This window comes from Rhinolophus sinicus, chromosome 14 (genome assembly GCF_057876585.1).
Source record: "Rhinolophus sinicus isolate RSI-liver-muscle chromosome 14, RSI-T2T, whole genome shotgun sequence".
Lineage (NCBI taxonomy): Eukaryota > Metazoa > Chordata > Mammalia > Chiroptera > Rhinolophidae > Rhinolophus > Rhinolophus sinicus.
The window spans coordinates 19,457,529-19,478,469 of NC_142514.1; the positions used below are offsets into that span (position 1 = coordinate 19,457,529).

General features: G+C 36.8%; 1 protein-coding gene across 6 annotated transcripts in view; it reads left to right on the forward strand.

Annotated features, from left to right (window-relative positions):
• The window catches only part of PHACTR4 (phosphatase and actin regulator 4), a 74,432-nt gene that overhangs the window by 21,086 nt on the left and 32,405 nt on the right, over positions 1 to 20,941 (forward strand). The window contains exon 1 of one of the 6 annotated variants that reach the window (XM_088790742.1): positions 16,857 to 17,139. The exons of 3 other annotated variants lie outside the window; for them this stretch is intronic. In XM_088790742.1, coding sequence (XP_088646868.1) covers positions 17,094 to 17,139 — 46 coding nt within the window. In that variant the 5' untranslated portion in view covers positions 16,857 to 17,093. Of the gene's footprint in view, positions 1 to 16,856; positions 17,140 to 20,941 lie in introns of those variants that run through there. 2 more of the 6 variants (XM_088790741.1, XM_088790744.1) reach the window with 2 other exon arrangements.

Here is a 20,941-nt window from a genome sequence, read left to right on the forward strand (position 1 = left end):
CTATGGAAGTCATGGGCAAAGTCAAGACTTAGCCCTGGAAATTGTATTGGGCAGGGCTCCAGTGTGGACCAGGCCTTGGACATTGGCAGAAATCTGGTCACAGGGAGTGAGCAGCTCTGTGGTTTCTCCTAAACTGACTGGGACCTCCCTCCAGCTGTCAGGAGGAGGTTGAAGAACATGTCTGTCAGGTGAAATGAGAGTTCGGAGCTCATTAGGCAGCTGAGTATTTTAAGAAGAAATTCACTAGCATGTAGTCAAGACCAGCTCACCATGCTCACCTGGGCACTATGTTCTTATCTTTGAAAAGAAGATAAATACATAGCAGCAGAGATCTTGGTAATGACAGCCTTCAGTATATCTCTTGACTTACACTGCTCCAATCTGGAGAGGTGCCACTCTATGTGTGGTACACAGATGTCATTGTGGGATATTCCTAGTCACCTGGCGACGCTGCTTCTCTCCTAAATCTCACGTCTTTCTCTTTCTTGATTGCCCGTAGCTTCTTGATGTTGGACCTCCTGGAATACTTCTCTGATTTTCATCTTTTTCCTTTAGCTCTACTTCCTGGAAGATTTATCTGCTATTAAATTTTTCGTTTTCCTAGTATGTTTTAATTCCTAGGAGGTCTTTTGTATTCTCTGAATGTTTCTTCCATAATATTCTTCTATTTTAATAAATTTTCTTTGCCCTGCTTTGTCCCCCAAAGTTGCTTTTCTCTGTTTTGATCTCTGTTTTAGAGTTTTCCTTTGATGTCTAGTAATAATGAGCTGTCTTCTCACAATTAAGAGTGGGAAGCTTTAAATGCATAGGCTGGTTGCCTTTGGGCCTTACTATAAACTTGTCTATCATTGAGGAACTTGACCATATCAGTTATCAGGGGCCCAAGGGCAGTCTTTCTATCTTTGTTTAGGTGGTAAGGGGTGAAGAGGACTAATGGGGGTTGCTGCAGTCAACTTTAATTGTGCATGTGTTCGCTTAATTCCTCTCAGGTTTTAGTGCTATATTCCCACTATCAACTCCCTTTTGTGTCCCTCTGTCCAGAGACCATTTGTGTTATTCCTTCCAGAAAACAGACCTCCAGAATTCTGCTAGGGTTGGTGTGGAACAGACATTCAAGGTCATGGAGTGAGGAAGATGATAAAAGGATAAAACAGCTTTTACCCTGATTCTCTTTATTTTATTCCCTTCCCTTTTGTCCCCAGCTTCAAAGAATACAGTGCAAGTATTAATCCACATTGGTATCCGCTACCAGTTAAAAAAGAAAAAGTAATGACTACACTGTATTGTAAGTGCTAGGGGAAGAAAGGGCCCAGAGAAGAGGTATATACAGTTTATGCTACTATGATGCTTCCTACCCCACTACTTTTACTTTAAAAAAAATTTATTAAAGTATACATGACAAATATATTAGTTTCAGGTGTACAACACGATAATTCAAAATTTGTATACGTTGCAAAATAATCACAATAAGTCTAGTTAACATCTGTCGCCATACATAGTTACACAATTTTTTTATTTGTGATGAGAATTTTTAAGATCTACTCTCTTAGAAACTTTTCAGAAATGCAATACAGTATTATTAACTACAGTCACCATACTGTACATCCCCATGACTTACTTATTTAATAACTGGAAATCTGTACCTTTTGACTTCCTTTACGCATTTCTCCCACCGCCCCAACCTCACCTCACTGCTTTTAAAAATGGCTCATTCCTCCTGCTTTCATTTCTTCCTCCTTATCAACCATTGATGGGTTAACAGCCACTCTCCCCATAGTATGCCAGAGAAAATGGGACTGGAACCGTGGCATATGAAACCTCTAAAGGTTTTTTTATATAAGAGGGGATCTGTTTGTGTACTAAATTGCCTTTCCAAAATGTTTTAACTCCTCTGACGATTTCATTAAGTTTCTATATACCCTCCCTTCCACAGAAATGAACACAATTGGTTGAAAAAAAATTTTGGTATGTGTTTGATGAAATAATTATTTAATGAAATCGATTATTAATATGAATCTTGAATTTCAAACTAGTTGTAAAGACTTTATTCATATGCATGGTATTCTGGGAACAGAACAAGGTAATATCTCCTTTAGGTTAGAATTTGTATCATACGGGAAATATGAGAAGCAGTTTTTTTGAGATAGAAAACAAACTATATCTTAAAGTCAAATATTTTCTTCCTACTCTGTATCTGAATTTATAAATCATTATTATGTTATAAAGGGGTTTTTCCTAGCTGTTCAAGGACAGGTTAAGGAGACATGCCCAACGCTAATGCACTTCAAAGTTCATGGGGGGAAAAATTTTGTGATGTTATGTTGTTACCACTTGAAACTCAAAATGTGCTAATAACACAGTCCTTCCCTCCCTTCCTCTTTAAGAATGAAGGACAAAATATGAACTTAATTAGTTTTGAGATCCTTAGGGTGTAGGAGATAAATTCCTCTGGAATTAAATGATGCCAAAAATGATGTTAGTTGTCTTTTTTTCCCTCTGGTTTTCAGTTGGCATTTAACATATATTATTATAAATATATGTTAAATATCTTCTTTCATCTTCTTTCCTAATAAGACTATAAACTTATGGAAGGCAAGATCTTTTTACTGTTATATCCCACTGCCCAATAGTAAGCACACAGTACGGATTGGTATGTATTTCTTACAGTGGTTTCAAATTTTCCCATAAGGTAGAACTACCAATCTTAAGGGAAACGGAGTGTGGGGAACACCAGTTTCTGAGCCTCAATAACACAGATGTCATATAATTGTGTGTTTTTGTCAATAGGAACAGATGAGCCATAGCACTGGTGATGCAAGCCTGACCAGTAGTAACGCTGACATTTAGGACTGTCTTCCATGCCCTCTCACCACTGTCATCACTTCTGACTACTACTTACGCCTTAGAAAGTCAAAGCAAGTGTGATAGGTTGACTAAATACATAGACTGGTTTCCATCTGAGCCCTTATGAATGTGTCATGGACGCTGCATAGGCAATGACTATAAAAATTAAAATTAAAAGACAGGGATAGCAGGGGTGGGACTTTCACTTAACATTTTGTATCTTCCTGTATGGTTTGTATTATCTTGCTATGTATATATATTACATTTTTCAAACTGTAAATAGGGATTTTATTTGGATTTGGGGGTTAGGGGCATTTTTGTTTCTTTATCTTTCTCAGTGTTAAAAATGAAATATATAAAACTAATTTTTTAAAGGAGGTAAAAGAGAATAAAAAGCCATCGTTCAAGGGAATTAAATGATCTACATGCGCAGCTTACCTTTTATACCTAAAATAATCACTCCACAGCTCTATATGATAATGTGGCCTTTTCAAACATAACTCATACTTTATTCTCCCCATGAGCTAGATTCAGCCTGTCCTACCACACTAACACAATGGGTTTGTTCCTCATGCATTCATTTGTTTAGTAAACACTGAGCAAAATCAGGAAGGCAGCATGTCATAACAGTTAAGCCTCTGGAGTTAAATATGGGTTCAGATCCCAATTCTATCACTTCTTGGCTGTGTTTTTTTGGGCAAGACAATTACTCTCTGATCTTCAGTTTACCTGTAAAATATGGATATGAATTTTGCCTTTTTCACAAGGTTGCCGTAAGAATGTAATGAATTAATGCTTGCAATGTGCTTCCAAGCTCATAGTAAACATAGTAGCTGTGATATCCTAGGTTCTAGGGTAGAAACATGAATAAGACATGAACCCTGTTTTTATGGAGTTTTCAGTCTGTGTTAAGCAGTTGCAAGGTGCTCTCTAGGATTCCTTTTTTTTAAATAAGTTATTTGAGGTATAATTTATATACAAGAAAATTTACCCTTTTTAAGTATATAGTTTTGTTTTTTGACAAGAATAGAAGGTTGTGTGATCACCACCACACTGAAAATAAAGAATATTTTTTTATCCCGAAATGTTCCCTGCCTCTTTTATAATCAATTTCCTCCCTCTACTCCCAGCCCTTGGCTACCGCTTATCTGAGTTCTGTCCCCTTTTCCATAATGTTGTTATATAAACATAACTGTTTAATATGTAGCCTTTTGCATCTTTCTTTTTACCTAGCATAATGCTGTTCAGAGTCATATGTTATTGCATGTATCATGAATTCATTCCTTTTATGCTTTTTCTAGAATTTCATATAGTTGGAATGATAAAGCATGTATAGCCTTTTCAGATTGGCTACTTTCACGTAGTAATAGGCATTTAAGGTTTCTCCATGTCTTTGTTTCCACGTGCATGAAATACCTTCTTCCCTCCCTTTACTTTAGTCGGTGTCTTTCGATCTAAAGTGGGTCTCTTGTAGGCAGCATATGCATAGGTTTTGTTTTTTTATCCATTCAGCCATGCTATGTCTTTTGATAGAAGCATTTAATGCACTTGGATTTAAAGTAATTATTGATAGATATGTAGTTAATGCCATTTTATTATTCATATTTCAAATCTTTTTTTTTCTTAAAGAAGCCCCTTTAACGTTTCTCAGAATATTAATTTGGTGGTAATTAACGCTTTTAGCTTTTTCACATCTGGGAACTTCATATTCAGTTTAAGTGTGGTCACTGGGATTTAAAAGTTGGTAATGAAACTAGTATGAACATTTCCCATTAGGCAGGAAGCCATTAGTTTCAAAACAACCTCAGTGGTTGGCTTCTCATGCTTGCTCAGAGTTGTATAATGTTAAATATGACCTTTCATGATAGAGCTTTGACTGACTCAGTGGCTGGATAGATTTTACAAGATTCCAATTTGAAACATCAGTGGAGTCCAAAACACATGCACAGGTGCACACACCCACCCACCCCGTAATGGAGGCTTCTATTAAAAAAAATGTGATTGTAGTATAATGGGCTAGTGGAATGGTGCTGGTGGCCTCCAATTCCTCATTGAAGATTTGTTTTGTTTTTTCCTCATCAAACCAGTGTTTTCATCTGCTGGCAGCCAGAGTGACATCTGTAGCTACAACTTTCCTTTTTTTCATTGCATAAAAAGATGAAATACAACATTTGACCTCGCCATTGAAACATCTTATATATTTCATATATTAAATTTTCATATTTAAATTTCCTTTGATTATTTTATATCTTGTTTTTCTTCTTTGATCTTCCAAAAGAATTTACATGTTATAAAACAGATGGGTCTGGCTGCTTTGTTTTGTCCATTTTTCTCCCCAGAGGTCAGTCTTTTCCCTCGTCAGTTTAGAACTCAATAATCAAAGAGTTTGAATAGCAAGAACTCTCAAGAATTATGTCTTACCAAAGAAAAAACGTTTTTGCTAGGATGAGAAGCTTGGCTTACTTAATACTGAAGGTGTGTTCTTGTTTAGTCCTGGTTGTAATCTTATGTCTCCAGGGCAATGGCTTAACATTGGTTACAATGAAGTACATTTAGTTTTGCTTGTTTATTGTCATACTCAGTAACACCAACCAAAAGGTGAAAAGGTGGATGGATGATTGATTCATTAAATCACTCAATAAATTTTTGTTGGCACACCACCCTAGCTACCATGAAGGAAAATAAATAAGATACAGTTTCACTCAAAGAGTAAACTAAGAACTATTAATGCTAGGCAGAATGAATAAGTATTTTTATACAGATAAAAATAGTTGTGTTATTGTAATTTCATGCCATGTTATTCAGCATGACTTGTACTTAGGAAATTATTAAAACAAAACTTGCTTATGTAGCGTTTTTGTTTTCTCTTCTGTATCTGTGTTCTCTTTGAACAGTGTAGTGGTGATTTTTTTGAGGAGAGTTTTTTGTTTTATTGTTTTTGTCTTGTATCTAACAGGAGAATTTGGTGAACATGGGGAAATAGGAAAAACCAGGGGTTTCCTAACTACCTTCGAGAGTATAGATAGATAGTACTTGGTGATGAAACATACTTGTATGATGCTAATAATAATGCCTGCTGTTGTATAATGTAGGTTAAAGGTGTTGTAAACCTGTGCTTCAGTTATTTGGGTTCCTCATGAAACACTGGATCTGGAGTATTTTTATTGTAGATTTAATTGGAGGAGGGATAGAAATGTGTCTGTCCCCGGTAGCCAACTTTTCTTGATTTTAGACCTTTCAATTTCTAAGAAATTCCTTTAAAAACTGCATTTGAGATAAGCATTATTCTTATTGGTGGTCATATTGGAAATATCAGGGATGAGCTAAGAAAACACGTTTGTTTTTTTATTTTAACATTGTCATTTTGAGCAATTTACATAACTGCTCTGTGTCTGAATTTTACTTTTCTTAAAGTAATACCTCCTAGAGTTTTTATAAGGTTAAAAATAAACGTCCTTTTTTAAACATCTAGGAAATATTGTGTGAATCTAATTCTATATTTAGGTCTACACGTATAGTGTAGTAGTTAGGAGTAGAGATTTGCATCCAGATGACTTAGATATGAACCCTTACTTTGCCATCTGTTAGCTCTGAACTCCTTGGACAAGTTTACTCTTGTGTGACTCAGTTTCCTCATCTATTTAGTGGGATAATAAATGGTATCCTTCTCATATGTTTGTCATAAGAATTAGATAAATTAATACATGTAAAACACTTAGAATAATTCCTGGCATTATAATACATGCTCAATTAATGTTAGTTATTATTCATAGAGAATGGGGAGAATAAATGCGTGGGAAATTGAACTTAGTTTATTTTTCTAAGTTTTAGCTTTCTTTTCATATCTATTGTTAGAGATGTTAATATGTAACAGTAGATCATTTTGAATTTAGTATTTTATTTCTTCCTGTTCTGATTTTTCTGATGGAAACTTTTACCATTTAGTGAAATGATCAGAAACCAGGAAACAGGAATGAAGGGGAGAAGAAGCAGAGACCCGAAATCAGCTTTGAGTGATTAAAAACTGGTGGTGCTACTTTAATCTTTGTGTTTCTTTTAGAAACTAGAAGAAAAACAGAGCTAGTTTTTTATGTAAGTTTTTTATAAATCTAAAAGCAATTATAATTAAAAGATTGTATTGCTTTGCTGTTAAGCATCTACGGAAGTGAATTTATAATAACATGTAACCCATAGCTTGCACGATAATCTCAGTATTTGTCTGCCTTTTTTTTTCCTCCTTTTTGTCTTGAAATTGCTCGGTGATTTATTATATGTACATTACCTACAGGCCTGGCACTTTTCCCAACATAAATACTCCATGACCTGAAAGGACATCTATAGGCTAAACTAGTAAAAGACCCTATTCTTCCTTTGCTTCCCTCTATCTTTTTTTCCAAATATTTATTGAATGCCTACTATGTGCTGAGCAGTATGTAACTTGCTGAGGATATAAAGACAATTTCAGCTTTCTCAGAATGTAGGAGAGACAGATAAGTAAATAGATGATTATAATAAGAGTAATATGTACCCCTCTAGGTAAGGTATATTCAAGGTGACTTTGGAGCACAGAAGTGGATGCCTAACTCAGTCTTTTTTTTTTTTTTTTTTTTTAAGATTTTATTGGGGAAGGGGAACAGGACTTTATTGGGGAACAGTGTGTACTTCCAGGCCTTTTTTTTCCAAGTCAAGTTGCTGTCCTTTCGATCTTAGTTGTGGAGGGCGCAGCTCAGCTCCAGGTCCAGTTGCTGTTTCTAGTTGCACAGGGCACAGCCCACCATCCCTTGGCGGGAGTCGAACCGGCAACCTTATGGTTGAGAGGACGCACTCCAACCAACTGAGCCATCCGGAGCTCAGTGGCAGCTCAGCTCAAGGTGCCGTGTTCAATCTTAGTTGCAGGGGACAGAGCCCACCATCCCTTGCGGGACTCGAGGAATTGAACTGGCAACCTTGTGGTTGAGAGCCCACTGGGCCCATGTGGGAATCGAACCGGCAGCCTTCGGAGTTAGGAGCATGGAGCTCTAACCGCCTGAGCCACCGGGCTGGCCCTAACTCAGTCTTAAAATGTAGAAAAGGAGATGTTCAGAGTCTTTCTAAAGGAAGTGAGACGCATAAACTGAAATTTGTAGGAGCAGGAGTTAGCTAAATTAGGGAATGTGGAGAGGGAGAGAACATTCCAGGGAGCTAGAATGCCAAATGCTTAGGTAGATAGACCTGGGAGAATACGTTACAGTTTAGGAACTCCAGGTTGTTCAATAGGACTAAAGACTAGTCCTAAAACTAAAGACGAGCAGGTATGGGAGAGTGGGGAGAGAAGAGACTAGATCGAAAGATAGGCATTGGGTCAGGTCTTGAAGGATTTTTTTGTAAGCTGTGAAGAACACTGTTAAATTGGTGTTGTTATAAAGATCACTGTGGCATCGCTGTTTAGAATAGGTAAGAAACTGGAGGCAGGGAAGAAAGAAATTATTACCACCCCAGGCACACATAGGAGGATGTCAAATTTGAGACTTGTATTCCATAAACAGTCTGTCAGACCAGGAAGATTTAGAAAATTGTTTAAATATATAGAACACTTTTTCCCCAAGGTGATAAATCCCAGAAGAATCAGTTCAGCGTTTTATCTTTGTTCTTTTCATTCACTTGAAATCAACACGACTAACTGGTAGTCAGCTCTTCCTTGGGTTTTAGGATAGGTGTTATTCCGAAACCTGGGAATGAGGTGAATATGGGGACAGTGTTTAATAACTGATTGGAGCCTGTTTAATTTAGGGATTTTTCAATAAAGGAAATTATTTTTAGGCTGAAAAAACCATCAAATTTGCATCTTGAATTGTTTTATTCGGTGACTAGTTTTACAGTCTCAGTAGCACTAATAAAGATGAATTGTTCAAGAAGATTAAACTAAGTTTGGGCTGGTTGCTTTAGCATAGACAGGTGAGTAAAGGCCGAAGTCCATGTTTTTCTCTGACCTCACTAGATTATTTTCTCAAATTATTAATGTGTTTCACTGTTACATTTTAAAACAAGATTTAGAAGCAAGGGTATATATAATCTAAAATATCATTCTTTTTTAATTTAGAAATTATATATGTAACTTTTTTTCCTGTGCTTCATCTCCTAGGTTCTGTGGTGTGAAAGAGTCAGGGTTTTGAGGGAAGGGAATGGTACAAAAGAGATATTTCATGCGTGGAAAACAAGAATAAAGTGCATTTGAATTACTGGCTAGAGCAAGTTTTATAGAAACACCGTTTATGTAGTCATCCTTGGTTCTTTTGCAGGAATTACTGTTGATTCCCTATATAACCAGCTGTTCGTCACTGAGAATTTTTATTTAGTAGAAGATGAAGGTTATATTCTCCTGCACATACACTGGAAAGAATGTCTAAGGAGATTTCCTTGTTAGAAATTTCTGAATAATGTTTATAAATGTTACAGCTATTATCAGACATTTGTTGTCTTCCCACTGGATATGTGGCCGTGTTGGTAATATTTAGATTTCTTTCTCACTCACTTAACATGAAATTAAGGGCCAGATGAGTTAGTTATGAAAGAGAGGAGGAAGGAGAGCAGTGGCAGTGGCTCAGAGCCACCTCTGAGTCACCAGCGATGAATGCCGCTTTACTGGGGAGCATTACTTGATTCTGACTGGTTAGTTTCTACACATCATTGATACCTTCTGGTTCCTTAATAGAGGCCAGTTGGAAGTTAGTTTTTATGAATGTCTTGTGGTTTTATAAAGTATGTTTTTTTCAAGATTACGATTCCTCAATTACTTTAACTGTAACTGCATAAAATCTACCTTCAGCTTATGAAAAAAGTACAGTTTGGAGTAGAAAGAATATTAAATGAATGGCCAGTAAGATGGAGTTTGTTCAATTGATAACAAATAGATATAATTCTCAGTAAATCTTTAAATGGAAATAAAACCATTATTTTTCCTTAGACTTTGAATTGTTATTAATAGTCAAAGATTGTAACTGAGTGTTATTAGAAAAAGTAGTAATTCAGTTGCTAAAGAAAGAGTATAAATATCTTAGTAGTTTGTACTGAATAAAAGGAAACTTTTTTTTTCCCTTAACTGTCAACATTCCTTCAGAGTATATACAGCCTTTAGTAGTTGGTGTTTAGTAGTTGGTGCCATGGAAAGTAGATACCACATGCTGATGAAACATGGAGTTAGTGCTTTGAAATACTGAAAGAGTTCTGTGTGCTTTAAAAATCCTTTAGGCTAGCAGGTCCAAAAGAACTTTTTACAGTGATGGAAATATTCTATATCTGCACTGCCCAGTGTGGTAGCCATGTGTGGCTGTTGATCACCTGAAATGTGGCTAGTTCAACTGAGAAACTGAATTGCACATTGTATTTAATATAAAGTATGTTAAATATTAATATAAATGGGAATAATCATATGTGGCTGGTGACCACAGTATTGGATAGTGCATCTTTAGATATCGGAGAACTGAGCAGCACATTTGATAACCATGTCATTAAAATGTACTGTAAAGTAATTAAAATTTATTTTTAGTACGTTTGGAAATGTTGCCTTTTATTTTGTTTCTGTTGGAACTGAAGAAACTATAGTATTAGGAAGATGGCAGAAAAAGTTAATTGGGGAGTTTTTTGTTTACTTCAGATCTTTCTGTCATTTTCCTGCCACTCCCACAATTTATAATTTAGCACACTCTCTCTCTCTCAGCCCACCCGATTTCCCTTTCCTGAATAATTTTTCCTGTCATCATCTGTCATACTAGAACGAAGGCATGGATTTTTCCCTCATTGTATTAACTGCTGTTTCCCCAGCACTGAAACAATACCTGATACTTTAGAGGTGCTCAGGAAATATTTGTGGAAAGAATAAATGAGGATTGTGGTTTCCCAGTAATTATCCAGTTCTTTAAACATCTGTTTTGCATTATATGGCAATCATTGAGTCAGATTAGTCACATAAAGTACACTATGACCACTGCTCTTCGCCATAATAAAATATTTCTTGGAGCCATTATTTAATACAGAACCTTGAACTGGTGAAATTGTTGGTTTGATTCTGCTGTAGAATTTCAGAACCTGAAGGGAGCTTGGCAATAATTTCATTCAACTGCCTGCTGTTACAAACTAGTGGTTTAAAGTTCCATGAATGTCATTTTTATCTTCCTCTTACCTCCCTTTTTCCCTCATCCCCAGAACCTATGAATCTTCTTGCTCGATTATTTTTTTGGCCATATACTCTCATCTCCACTCAGCTAATTCTCACTTTTACCTAGGCCTACCTTTCCCATTAACTCGAAGGAACTCCCCAAACCCTTAACCCAACCATAGAAAAGCCTTTTCATCTTTCTTAACTGAAACTTTCCTGGTTAATATAATTTCTTGTAACTCTCTCTTCAATTCTAGAAGCATCGCCTGACCCCTAGGGCATCCTTAAGATCGTACTGTCTTCAAAACAAAAACCTTAATTGAAAGCAAAAAGGTAGACTCTCTGTAGTGCCAATTTCCTAGCCTAAGTTCTATCATTCCATGGAGCTGAAAGCAGTCCTGCTGGCATAATTTCAGTTTCTTTCTCCCATCAGCACAGTCCAACGTATTACAGGCTTGTAAACATGCACACAACTTCATGCCTGCCTTATATAGAGCCACTGTGACATAAAAGCATATCAGAACCTCCCACTTTTCCTAAAAAACTGTGGTGGTTAAACTTAAACATTTGGGGAGGGGGGAGAATATTCATTTATATAAAGAATCTTTTTTTTTTTTTTTAACTTTTTTATTTATTTAAGTGTGTTTTGCCAGGACCCATCAGCTCCAAGTCAAGTAGTTGTTTCAATCTAGTTGTGGAGGGCGCAGCTCACAGTGGCCCATGTGGGGATCCAACCGGCAACCCTGTTGCTAAGAGCACCACACTCTAACCAACTGAGTTAACTGGCCGCCCCTTATAAAGAATCTTAAGTGGAACAAGAGGGTGCCAAATACATGAAGCACCTTCAATCATTAAACTCTTCAGAGAGTCTCTTACTTCATCCTCACATCAACTCTATGAGTAATTATCTCCATTTTACAGATGTGGACACTGAGGCTCATCTAAGTTCAGTAACTTGTTCACCTAATCAATAAATGGGAAAGCTGAAATTTTACATAGTTATATGTGACTCCAAAGCCTCTGCTTTCTTCCATTGGTCAGCTGTGCTGCCTTCTGGAAGTGGAGGTAGGCAAGGAACAAGAGTTCCAGTATTTGATGTAGAATAGGAGGTAAGTATATTTGTTTTTGTTTTGTTTTTGCATCCAATGAGCCAGCTACAGAAAGAATCTGGTGTTATTTGGGGTGCGTAGATGAGTATCCGGTGATACCAGTGGCCCTGCCTTAACTTGAACCTTCTCTCTCTCTCAGCCTGTTCCTCAGGCTAATTCACATGAAGCCAAAGGCTTTCTGCTGAGGAGCTTGAGGCTAACAGTAGTGATTATATGAGGTTTTATGCAAATATTCACCTGACAAATTTGTCTCCTTTGAAAGTTGTTACTATAATACTGACAAAGCAGTAGATTCTCAAAAACCATCATGAACATGCCATTCCCCCCACCCCCACCCCCGCGCGCCCAAAAGTGAGATTTCACAGCAACCTCAGGTTGTTTGGATGATGGGGTAGTCCACGGTCTCCACATTTCTTCCCGCCTCCATCTGTAGCGCGTTGCATCTTAATTTCCCTTTGTGACTAGATTCTGTGAGCAAAGCTTAGAAGTGGAGAATGCTGTTTCTTCCCTTCCAGGTTGATACATACTTGTTGCGTGCCCACTGTGCACTAAGTTGTGCCAAGAGTTGAGAGTTTCAGGATAAAGTCATCGCGGTCCCTGCAGGAGATGTTTCTAGCCTACCAGGGAAGTGTGAAGATCACTGCAGTGGAGGAGGGTGTGTCCAGCACAGTCAGCCATGATCTCAGCTCTCTACCTCCAGCCTTATCTTGTGATGCTCCTTCCTTGTCCTCACCTCTGTCATCCCTTCTACGACTGACTCTTTCAGTTTAGGTCTCACTTCTTTCAAGATGTTCTCTCTGATTTCTCAGAACAAAGTGAGACACCCCCCGCCCCCGCCAGTATGTGTTTGCGTAGTACCTAAGTACTCATCACGTTCTACTGTTTCCCGGACTGGAAGCATGTTGAAAGGCAAACACTGTTGTTAGCACCAACACATTGCTGGGCACATAAGCAGTGGTCAGTAAATCTTGGCATTCTGCCTGAGAGATTAAGGAAAGACTCTTAATGGAAGCAACATTTGAGCCAGTTCTTAAAGGATGAGTAGGCCTTTCCTAGATGCATATGGGAACGAAATTTCAGGCCAAGGGAACAATTTGTACAAATAGATGAGATGATGAAGAGTTTACAAGGGACTGGCAAGGCTTTCTAATTTCCACATGGAGTTTGAGACACGGGTTATTTATTCGCGGTAAGATGTTATCTCCTCCAACTGTCCACAGCCAGCTAGACGAGATTAAGAGTGAGACCATGGGGTAAAGAATAGGAAGCTGCTCCCTCCCCCAATTATATAGTCAGAAGTTAAAAATTCATCTTTTACTTGAATATGTATCTGTGTGACCTCTTAATAATTTCTGTTGGTCAACCATTCCTGGAGGAAAGTGACTTGCTTCCTAACCTCCCACTAGAGCTCACCTCCTTGGGACATCTCAGGCCATAAGAAAGTATGTAGTGTGCTCAATTAAGCTGAGGGAGATGTAATTAAAATAGCTAAGAGTTTTTTCTCCTAGGTAATCCAATTTATATTGGTACTTCAGCATAAAAGTACATGTAAATGGAAGCATTATACTCTCATGATTGATCTTACAAACTGTTTATTGAAAATATGAAGCATGTTCTCATGTTAGTATATGATATGATGTGATTACCAACAGAGTTTTGGAGTTTTAAATGTCACTAAAAGTTTTAAATGCTCAGCTCTTTATAGGTTACATGCAGCATTTAGAAACAGTTCTTTGATAAAACAAGGCTCTGGTTAGAGGGCTTCAAGTGCTGCCTGAATCTAAGCTGCAACTTAGATTCCTTTGCCTATTAAACTTTTTTATAAGGCCTTACTGCACTTTTCCTAAATAAAATAGGAAGAAATTAACAAATTTTGATCTGTTACTTCCCCCATTCCTTGAAGCTGTAAGCTGTGGAGGAAAAGTACTTTAAAAAGAGAGTATCTCTTACTAAGTGACAACTAAGAAGAGATAGCTGTCCACTTCTGATAAAGTTAAACTGAGACTTCCCTTTGCATTTCTAAAATACAATGCCTGGAAAACTAGAATGAACTCGGGGCTTTGATAGTTAAATTGTAATGCCATCAGTGGACCAGTATCTTCCCCTCTCTCTGCTTGTCTGTTTACCAGTTGGCACAAAGTAAATATTGATTCTTGGAATGAAATGGGAAAATGTCAAGGAACATTTATTGGCTTGGTACTTGGGCAATAAAATCTGAGAGATTTGTTGTTGTTGTTGTAGATCATGGAGTTCCTGGGAAATGACTATCTTTAGGAAATAAATATTTCCTTGACCATTTATATGAAAGCTGAAGTGAGTCTTGGAGATAGAATCAGGAAACTTGGGTTTTAGTCCTGACTCTGAGCAAGGCGTCTAACCTCTTCGACTGTCAGTTTCCTTTTTCTGTCAGGAATAGGAGATTGAGTCAGATGATCGCTAAGAATTTGGTTATTCTTTTATCTTTTAAGTTTTATTGCCACCTTCACAATAACCTAGAATCCGCTTTAAGCCAAGCCAAGATGGGCGTTTAAATTTGGCAGGTGGTAAACAGCAGCTATACCAGGAACCATAAATCTGTTTTACTCTTGTGTGGTCCTGTCAACATGGATTTTACAGTACAATTCCTGGGCTCTGTGTGTATGTTTGTGTTTAATGGGGCTGGTTTGAACTTATCCACGATGTTTTTGTCTGGGCTGTCCCTTCTGCTTGCTGTTTCTGTACCCCAAACCTGCTTGTGTTCAGACTTCCTCCTTGGCCTGCTTCTTCCAGCTTGCTCTCGGGATTCATGGTACAGAAATGTCATCCTCTTCCGTTTCTGACTAACCTCTTTGTAATGACTAAGTTTTTTGTCATGTACCATAATCTGGCTGCTCTTGACCTGGCCTCTCCTTTCTTGACTTGTTTTTTTTTTTTTTTTTTTACTATAACAACTGTGATAATTATTGTTTGCATTTATTGAGAGCTTTCCATGTGCCGGACACATTGCAAAGGGCTTTATTTATGTTCATGTCATTTAATCCCTACAGCTGCCGTGTACTGGTAAGTATGGTATTACCCATTTTAAAGATTAGAAAACCAAGGCTCAGAGAGGTGAAGTAACTTGACTAGTGTTACCACCGAGTAATAGATCTGGAATTAAAATTTCAATTGCCTCCAGAGCTCATCCTCTTAAGCAATATGCTGTATTATCTCCATCATGATGATGGTAACTGATTAGTTGAGTACCTACTGGGCACTGGGCAGTGCACCTGCCACCTTTTGCCTCCCCATTTTACAGTAGTGGAAAGTGTTATTGTACATGTTCTGCTTTTAAGCTAATACTTGCCAGGGTTTGAAGGTATTGGGCATTCTTACATTGGAGCATTCTTTCTAGTTTTCCTTTTGCCCTTTCCTGTTTTAATGGTCAACATCATAATGTTTTTCTGACTACTATCAGTCTTAACAATTAAATGTTGCCTGAGTATTTCTACACTTTCTTTTTCTTACTGATGCCTTAGCATTGTCGTTTTCTTATTTGTTACAATAGCTTTTTTCCCCCTTGTGTCAAAGCAGATAATGGGAATAATATAATGGGGGGAAAGGAGAAAGGACTAAGGAGAGGGAAAAGGAAAATCCATATACTAGAAACCTTTCTGAGATCTCAGTTTGTAGAACAAAGATTTAAACTAGAAGCTCCGTGTTTTGGGTAGTTGTCATTTGTTGAAGAAATATTAGGGCTTTGGCACTTACAAACGTTATGACGTAAGATATGGGCTTTGACCTCACAAGCCTCAGTTTTCTTATCTGATAGTAGGATAAATAATATATTCTTTGCAACGCACGGTTAGTTGTGGTGATGATTATATAAATAACCAATGTAGAATTCCTTAATAGAGTGCTCAAATTGTTAGTTCCCCATTTTATCTTGAGGTGTTAGTGAAATAATCCAGAGTATGTGACCAAACCCTGTGGTAAGTTTGCGTTGTGTGTGGCTTTCTTGCATTTAGAAAATTTAGTGTATGTCAATTTTGTTTACATTCATGTATGTAAATAAAAAATTCATCAAGCTGTATCTTTAATATCTATGTATTTGGCTATATGTAAATTAGTTATAGCTCAGTAAAAAAGAAAAATCAGTGTGTGAGCTGGACCTTCGGTTGCTGTATGTGGTTACCTGGTATTTCCATGTATTTTACCCAGCATGTGGGGCTACTTCTTTATATTTCCCCAAGATCATACGGTGGTTATTGAGCTTTAGCAGAAAGAGAAATCCTGTGTAACACCTTCCAAACGTTTATTTCAAATTTGCTATCTTAGTAAGCAAAAATTTCAGAAATATTTCTTTGTATTTTTAGAAAAGGTATACACAATCCTAAAATATTGTTCCTAATGTTATTAATTCCTAGTATATAGATCTCATCCTGCTTTGGGTATGACACTCACAGGTAGGAAATACAATTTTAGAGCAAGCAGTGCCGTGAAATGTGAAAACAGTCTGATAATTTTTGAGGCAAGCGTGTCATACTTTCGAGTGGCCTTCTGCTCCCATTAGCCTGCTATGCATAACCCTGATGTTTTTGTGTGTGTGATAAAATTTACAAGTTCTTTGGTAAACTCTCGAGCAGGCTCCCTTTCTTCTATGTCTGAGTCTGGAGAGCTGGAAGCAAGCTCAGTGTCGGGAAAAGGAGGTGTGGACTTTTAGGGCTGTGTTGCTCAGCAGCTAGAATGTGGTTGGCAGTCTCCTCCCCTTCCTGCACTTCTGCTCTTCACAGTGTGCGCCCTGGAATGACAGGCATTCCGGTGTGAAGAGAGCCAGCGTGAAGACATATTTATAAGAACCACCAGTGCCCAGGACGGGATACAGGGACACAAACGCCAGCAGATTGACCTCATGCCGTTTCCTGATGTTTGGCAGTGACACTGAGAGAGGAGTGCACGTCCCCTCCTCATGTGGATTTATCTTTTAAGAAAAGTTTGCTTTGGTTCGGGACAGTCTGTTGTCGTGAGGCACATCAGACAATATAATCATGGGGCAAGCTGATGTCTCCAGACCGGTAAATCCAGATGCAGTTGGTGAGTAATAAAAGGCAAAGAAACAAAATCTTGACAGAGACGAGGCAGGTGAAGTTGAATATTTTATAGGGATTTGAATGTGAGGATTTTGGTGTTTATAACTTGGGATGTTTATAACTTTGGGGAAAATGAATGAACACAGTTATTTTTCATTTGGTTATATGAATTTACCACACATAGTTTTGTTTTACTTGATCCCTTTGGAGTTCTTTTTACTACAATATTTCTAGGAAAACATCTGTTAATTTCTTGCCTTTGCAGAAGATAAGTGAGTGGTACAGAAACTGGATATTTAGAATTCAGTGGTGTTTTACCAGTATTTTGCAAAGGCTTGGGCAATTGATACATGTCTATGTGGTATAGAACTGGAACTGTTGACTTCTATAAACAGGACCATTTAAAATAATTGACTTAAATTTTTAGACGCAGTTTTACATTTTCCAAATAAATCTCAGGCTCTTTCCACTGTGCTGGTGTTTCCATTTCTCGTAAGGCAACACGTTGCTGTAAACATTTCTGAAGTCAGTGCTTTACATTTGACGTGCTATTATCTCAGAAACAGCTAGAGACCAAGCTGATCATTGTTAGTGTAGCTCAGAGTTTCAGAGCTTTTAAGTGAAATGAAAGTCCCTTGTCACTGAAAGCTCATTTCCCCAGTGTGGGGTTTTATATAAGATGAAGATGAGAAAAATAGTTTTAAGTAGATGTTCATTAAAGGTTGTTAAATATAAGTAAAGTGGAGGAAAACCTGTGAATCGTTTCTTGACATTATACTATCACAAAGATGTATACCGTCTCTTTTTGACTTAGGAAGCAGCAGAAAACATGTTAAGTCCTAGGCTGCTTTTTTATTTTTTCAGAAATGAAAAATGTCTGTGACTAAAGAAAAGTGTAAAAGTGAAGGAATACAGGTATCACTCCCAGATGTCTTATGATTTAATGAATTAGTTTCTAGATTTAATGAATTAGTTTCTTGTTTTCTCCTGAGACCTTGCTAGATGAAATTCCTCCTAAGTATTTTTAATATTTTACTGAATCTGAGGCACATGGATTGCAAAGTGAGTCATTCAGCAACAGATTTTTAATACTGAAGTCGGGTTGACTCACTTTACCTCATTCACTAGGGCTGGTCCATATCAATTCACTAACTCACTTTTTCGTTTATAAATGAAATATTTCATAAGTAGAAAAAGGTATAGAGAAAAATATAAAGGACCCTCTGGGGACACTACCCAGCTTTAGAAATAAAATGTAAAACAGAGATATATCCCACCCCACCCTACCCTTCTCTCTGTGCCCACATTCCCTTATGATGACATTTTGCTTCTTTGCTGTCAGACGTAACCACTCTCCGGAATTTGGTGAATTCACTTCTGGGCCACTAAATTCTCCTGTGGTTTCTACACCAAAGATTAGTTCTTTATTAACAAGTGTAATAAGGACCTAAATAATGCTAGGTCCTTGAGGTGGAAATGAAAGGTCTTTGAAAAGCAAGAAATGGGTAAGCAGGTATAACTTACTGGTGGGTGCTGATATTTAGGAAGAATGCCCACCAAACATCTATCTACTATACAAAACGTTTCATCTGAGTGGATAAAGTGTGATATTTTTTGTGCTTCTAAAGAAAAGTGAGAATCAAATTCATCGATTTTTATGATTACCAATATCCCCATTAAGAGACCTATAGAGAAGAAATAGAAATCACTCAGGTACCTAACATAAATTTTCATGTTCTCTCTAGATTTAGTTTTGAGGTTTTATTTCCTATTACCTAGATAATTTGTAGGTGACTATAAGCTATTTTAATGGACAGACTCTATTATTTGTAATTCAGACTGTATTCTATTTGAGAAAATCAGGACCAAGTCATAAAGGCTTAACATTGACAAGTTTGAGGACGTATAACATTACTTCAAAGGCTTTTACCAAACATAACAATTTTTAATGAAATTTAAAAAGCATTTCAATGAGTAAGTGTCTGAAAAGTCTTACCAGATTCTTTGGAAGGATAAATGTACAAAATAAATTAAAACATAAATAATTTGGTTATGGTTCTAGGCCTGTAATATAGTAGTTAGTTTTGAGCTTTAAAATTGATGGTGCTAGTTTTGGGCAAGCCAAGTGACGTAGAATAAGTTACTGAATGTATTGAATTGATTTATTATTTTCAAGGCACTGTGAATGTTATAGTAGATCCTGTATAGGTATAACTCATGTCTGTGCACTTAGGAAGTTTACTTTCTCGTTTAGAATTTAAATAATAATTAAAAGAAAAAATTCAAAATATTTATAAATTTGTTTAAGATAAGACATATTTATTTTTCTAAGTTAATTGACTCCCTTGACTTATGATGGATGTCCAGAGCTGTTAACCAAAAAGAGTCTGCTTTCAAACAAATAATCTTTGCATGAGATTCATCCACATTTATGAGATGTTATGTCAGTATCCAACTAGAGTTTTTACCATAGGATCTAAGATAAGAACTGGTGAAGTAATCGAGTTACCGAATGCTGAGTAGGAATTTATGCTGTGGTGTCCATTCAAGAAAGTAAAAAGTTATCCTCGGCAGTTCATATAAAAAAATGTATCCTTAAGTGAAATATGTCCATAGGAGAAAGTTTGTACATTTACTCAGATAAAAATTTCAAATAATACTTTGTAGTTCTTGATCGATCAACATCAAAGCTGTTTCTGTATTCACTAGAATTCTTTACTGTTGTATCATATTAAAACAACCAGCTATTAGCACATGTCCTTAAATTAGGCACAAGACCAAAGAATTTTAATAAGCTCTGCCCAACCATTTAGTTTGGAACTTTCCTTCTCTTTGCCTTTCCTTTTACCAGCTCTAGCTCTTTTCTTTTCTCTTCCTTTTTGGCCCTTCATACCCCTTTCATTCATAATTAGCCTCTTTTTTTTTTTTTTTACCACTTTTCTTTTACAGAGGAATATATTGTTTTAAAAGATACTGTATTATAATATTTTCTCTTATCTACATTCCTTTTCCATCATCATTTGATTTATTTTGCTCTGCAATCTCATGCACATGATAATGGGAGTAGTTCTAATAATGGGATTGAGAAATATATTGTCAGTCAGAGGCAAAATCAGCAGGGAGATTAATGGATAAATAAATTTTTTAAAAATTTATTTTTTAAATTTATTGGGGTGACAATTGTTAGTAAAATTACATAGATTTCAGGTGTACAATTCTGTATTACATCATCTATAAATCCCATTGTGTGTTCACCACCCAGAGTCAGTTCTCCTTCCATCACCATATATTTGATCCCCCTTACCCTCATCTCCCACCCCCCACCCCCCTTACCCTCTGGTAACCACTGAACTATTGTCTGTGTCTATGAGTTTCTGTTTCTCATTTGTTTGTCTTATTCTTTTGTTGTTTTTGGTTTATATACCACATATCAGTAAAATCACATGGTTCTCTGCTTTTTCTGTCTGACTTATTTCGCTCAGCATTACACTCTCAAGATTCATCCATGTTGTCACAAATGTTACTGTATCATCTTTTCTTACCGCCGAATAGTATTCCATTGTGTATATATACCACAACTTCTTTATCCATGGATGAATAAATTTTAATATAGCTATATACCAGCATTAACATAGGAATAAATAATAGATGAGTTAATTAAAAGTAAACTACTTCCTAGAACTTTAAAGAAAAACACTTAGCATTATTTAGTCATCAGTTATCAGAGATATTCCTCATACCCTTGTAGGTTTAATAATTAATGCTGTCTTCTAAGAAAGAAGGAACAGGCACGCTTTTTCCATATA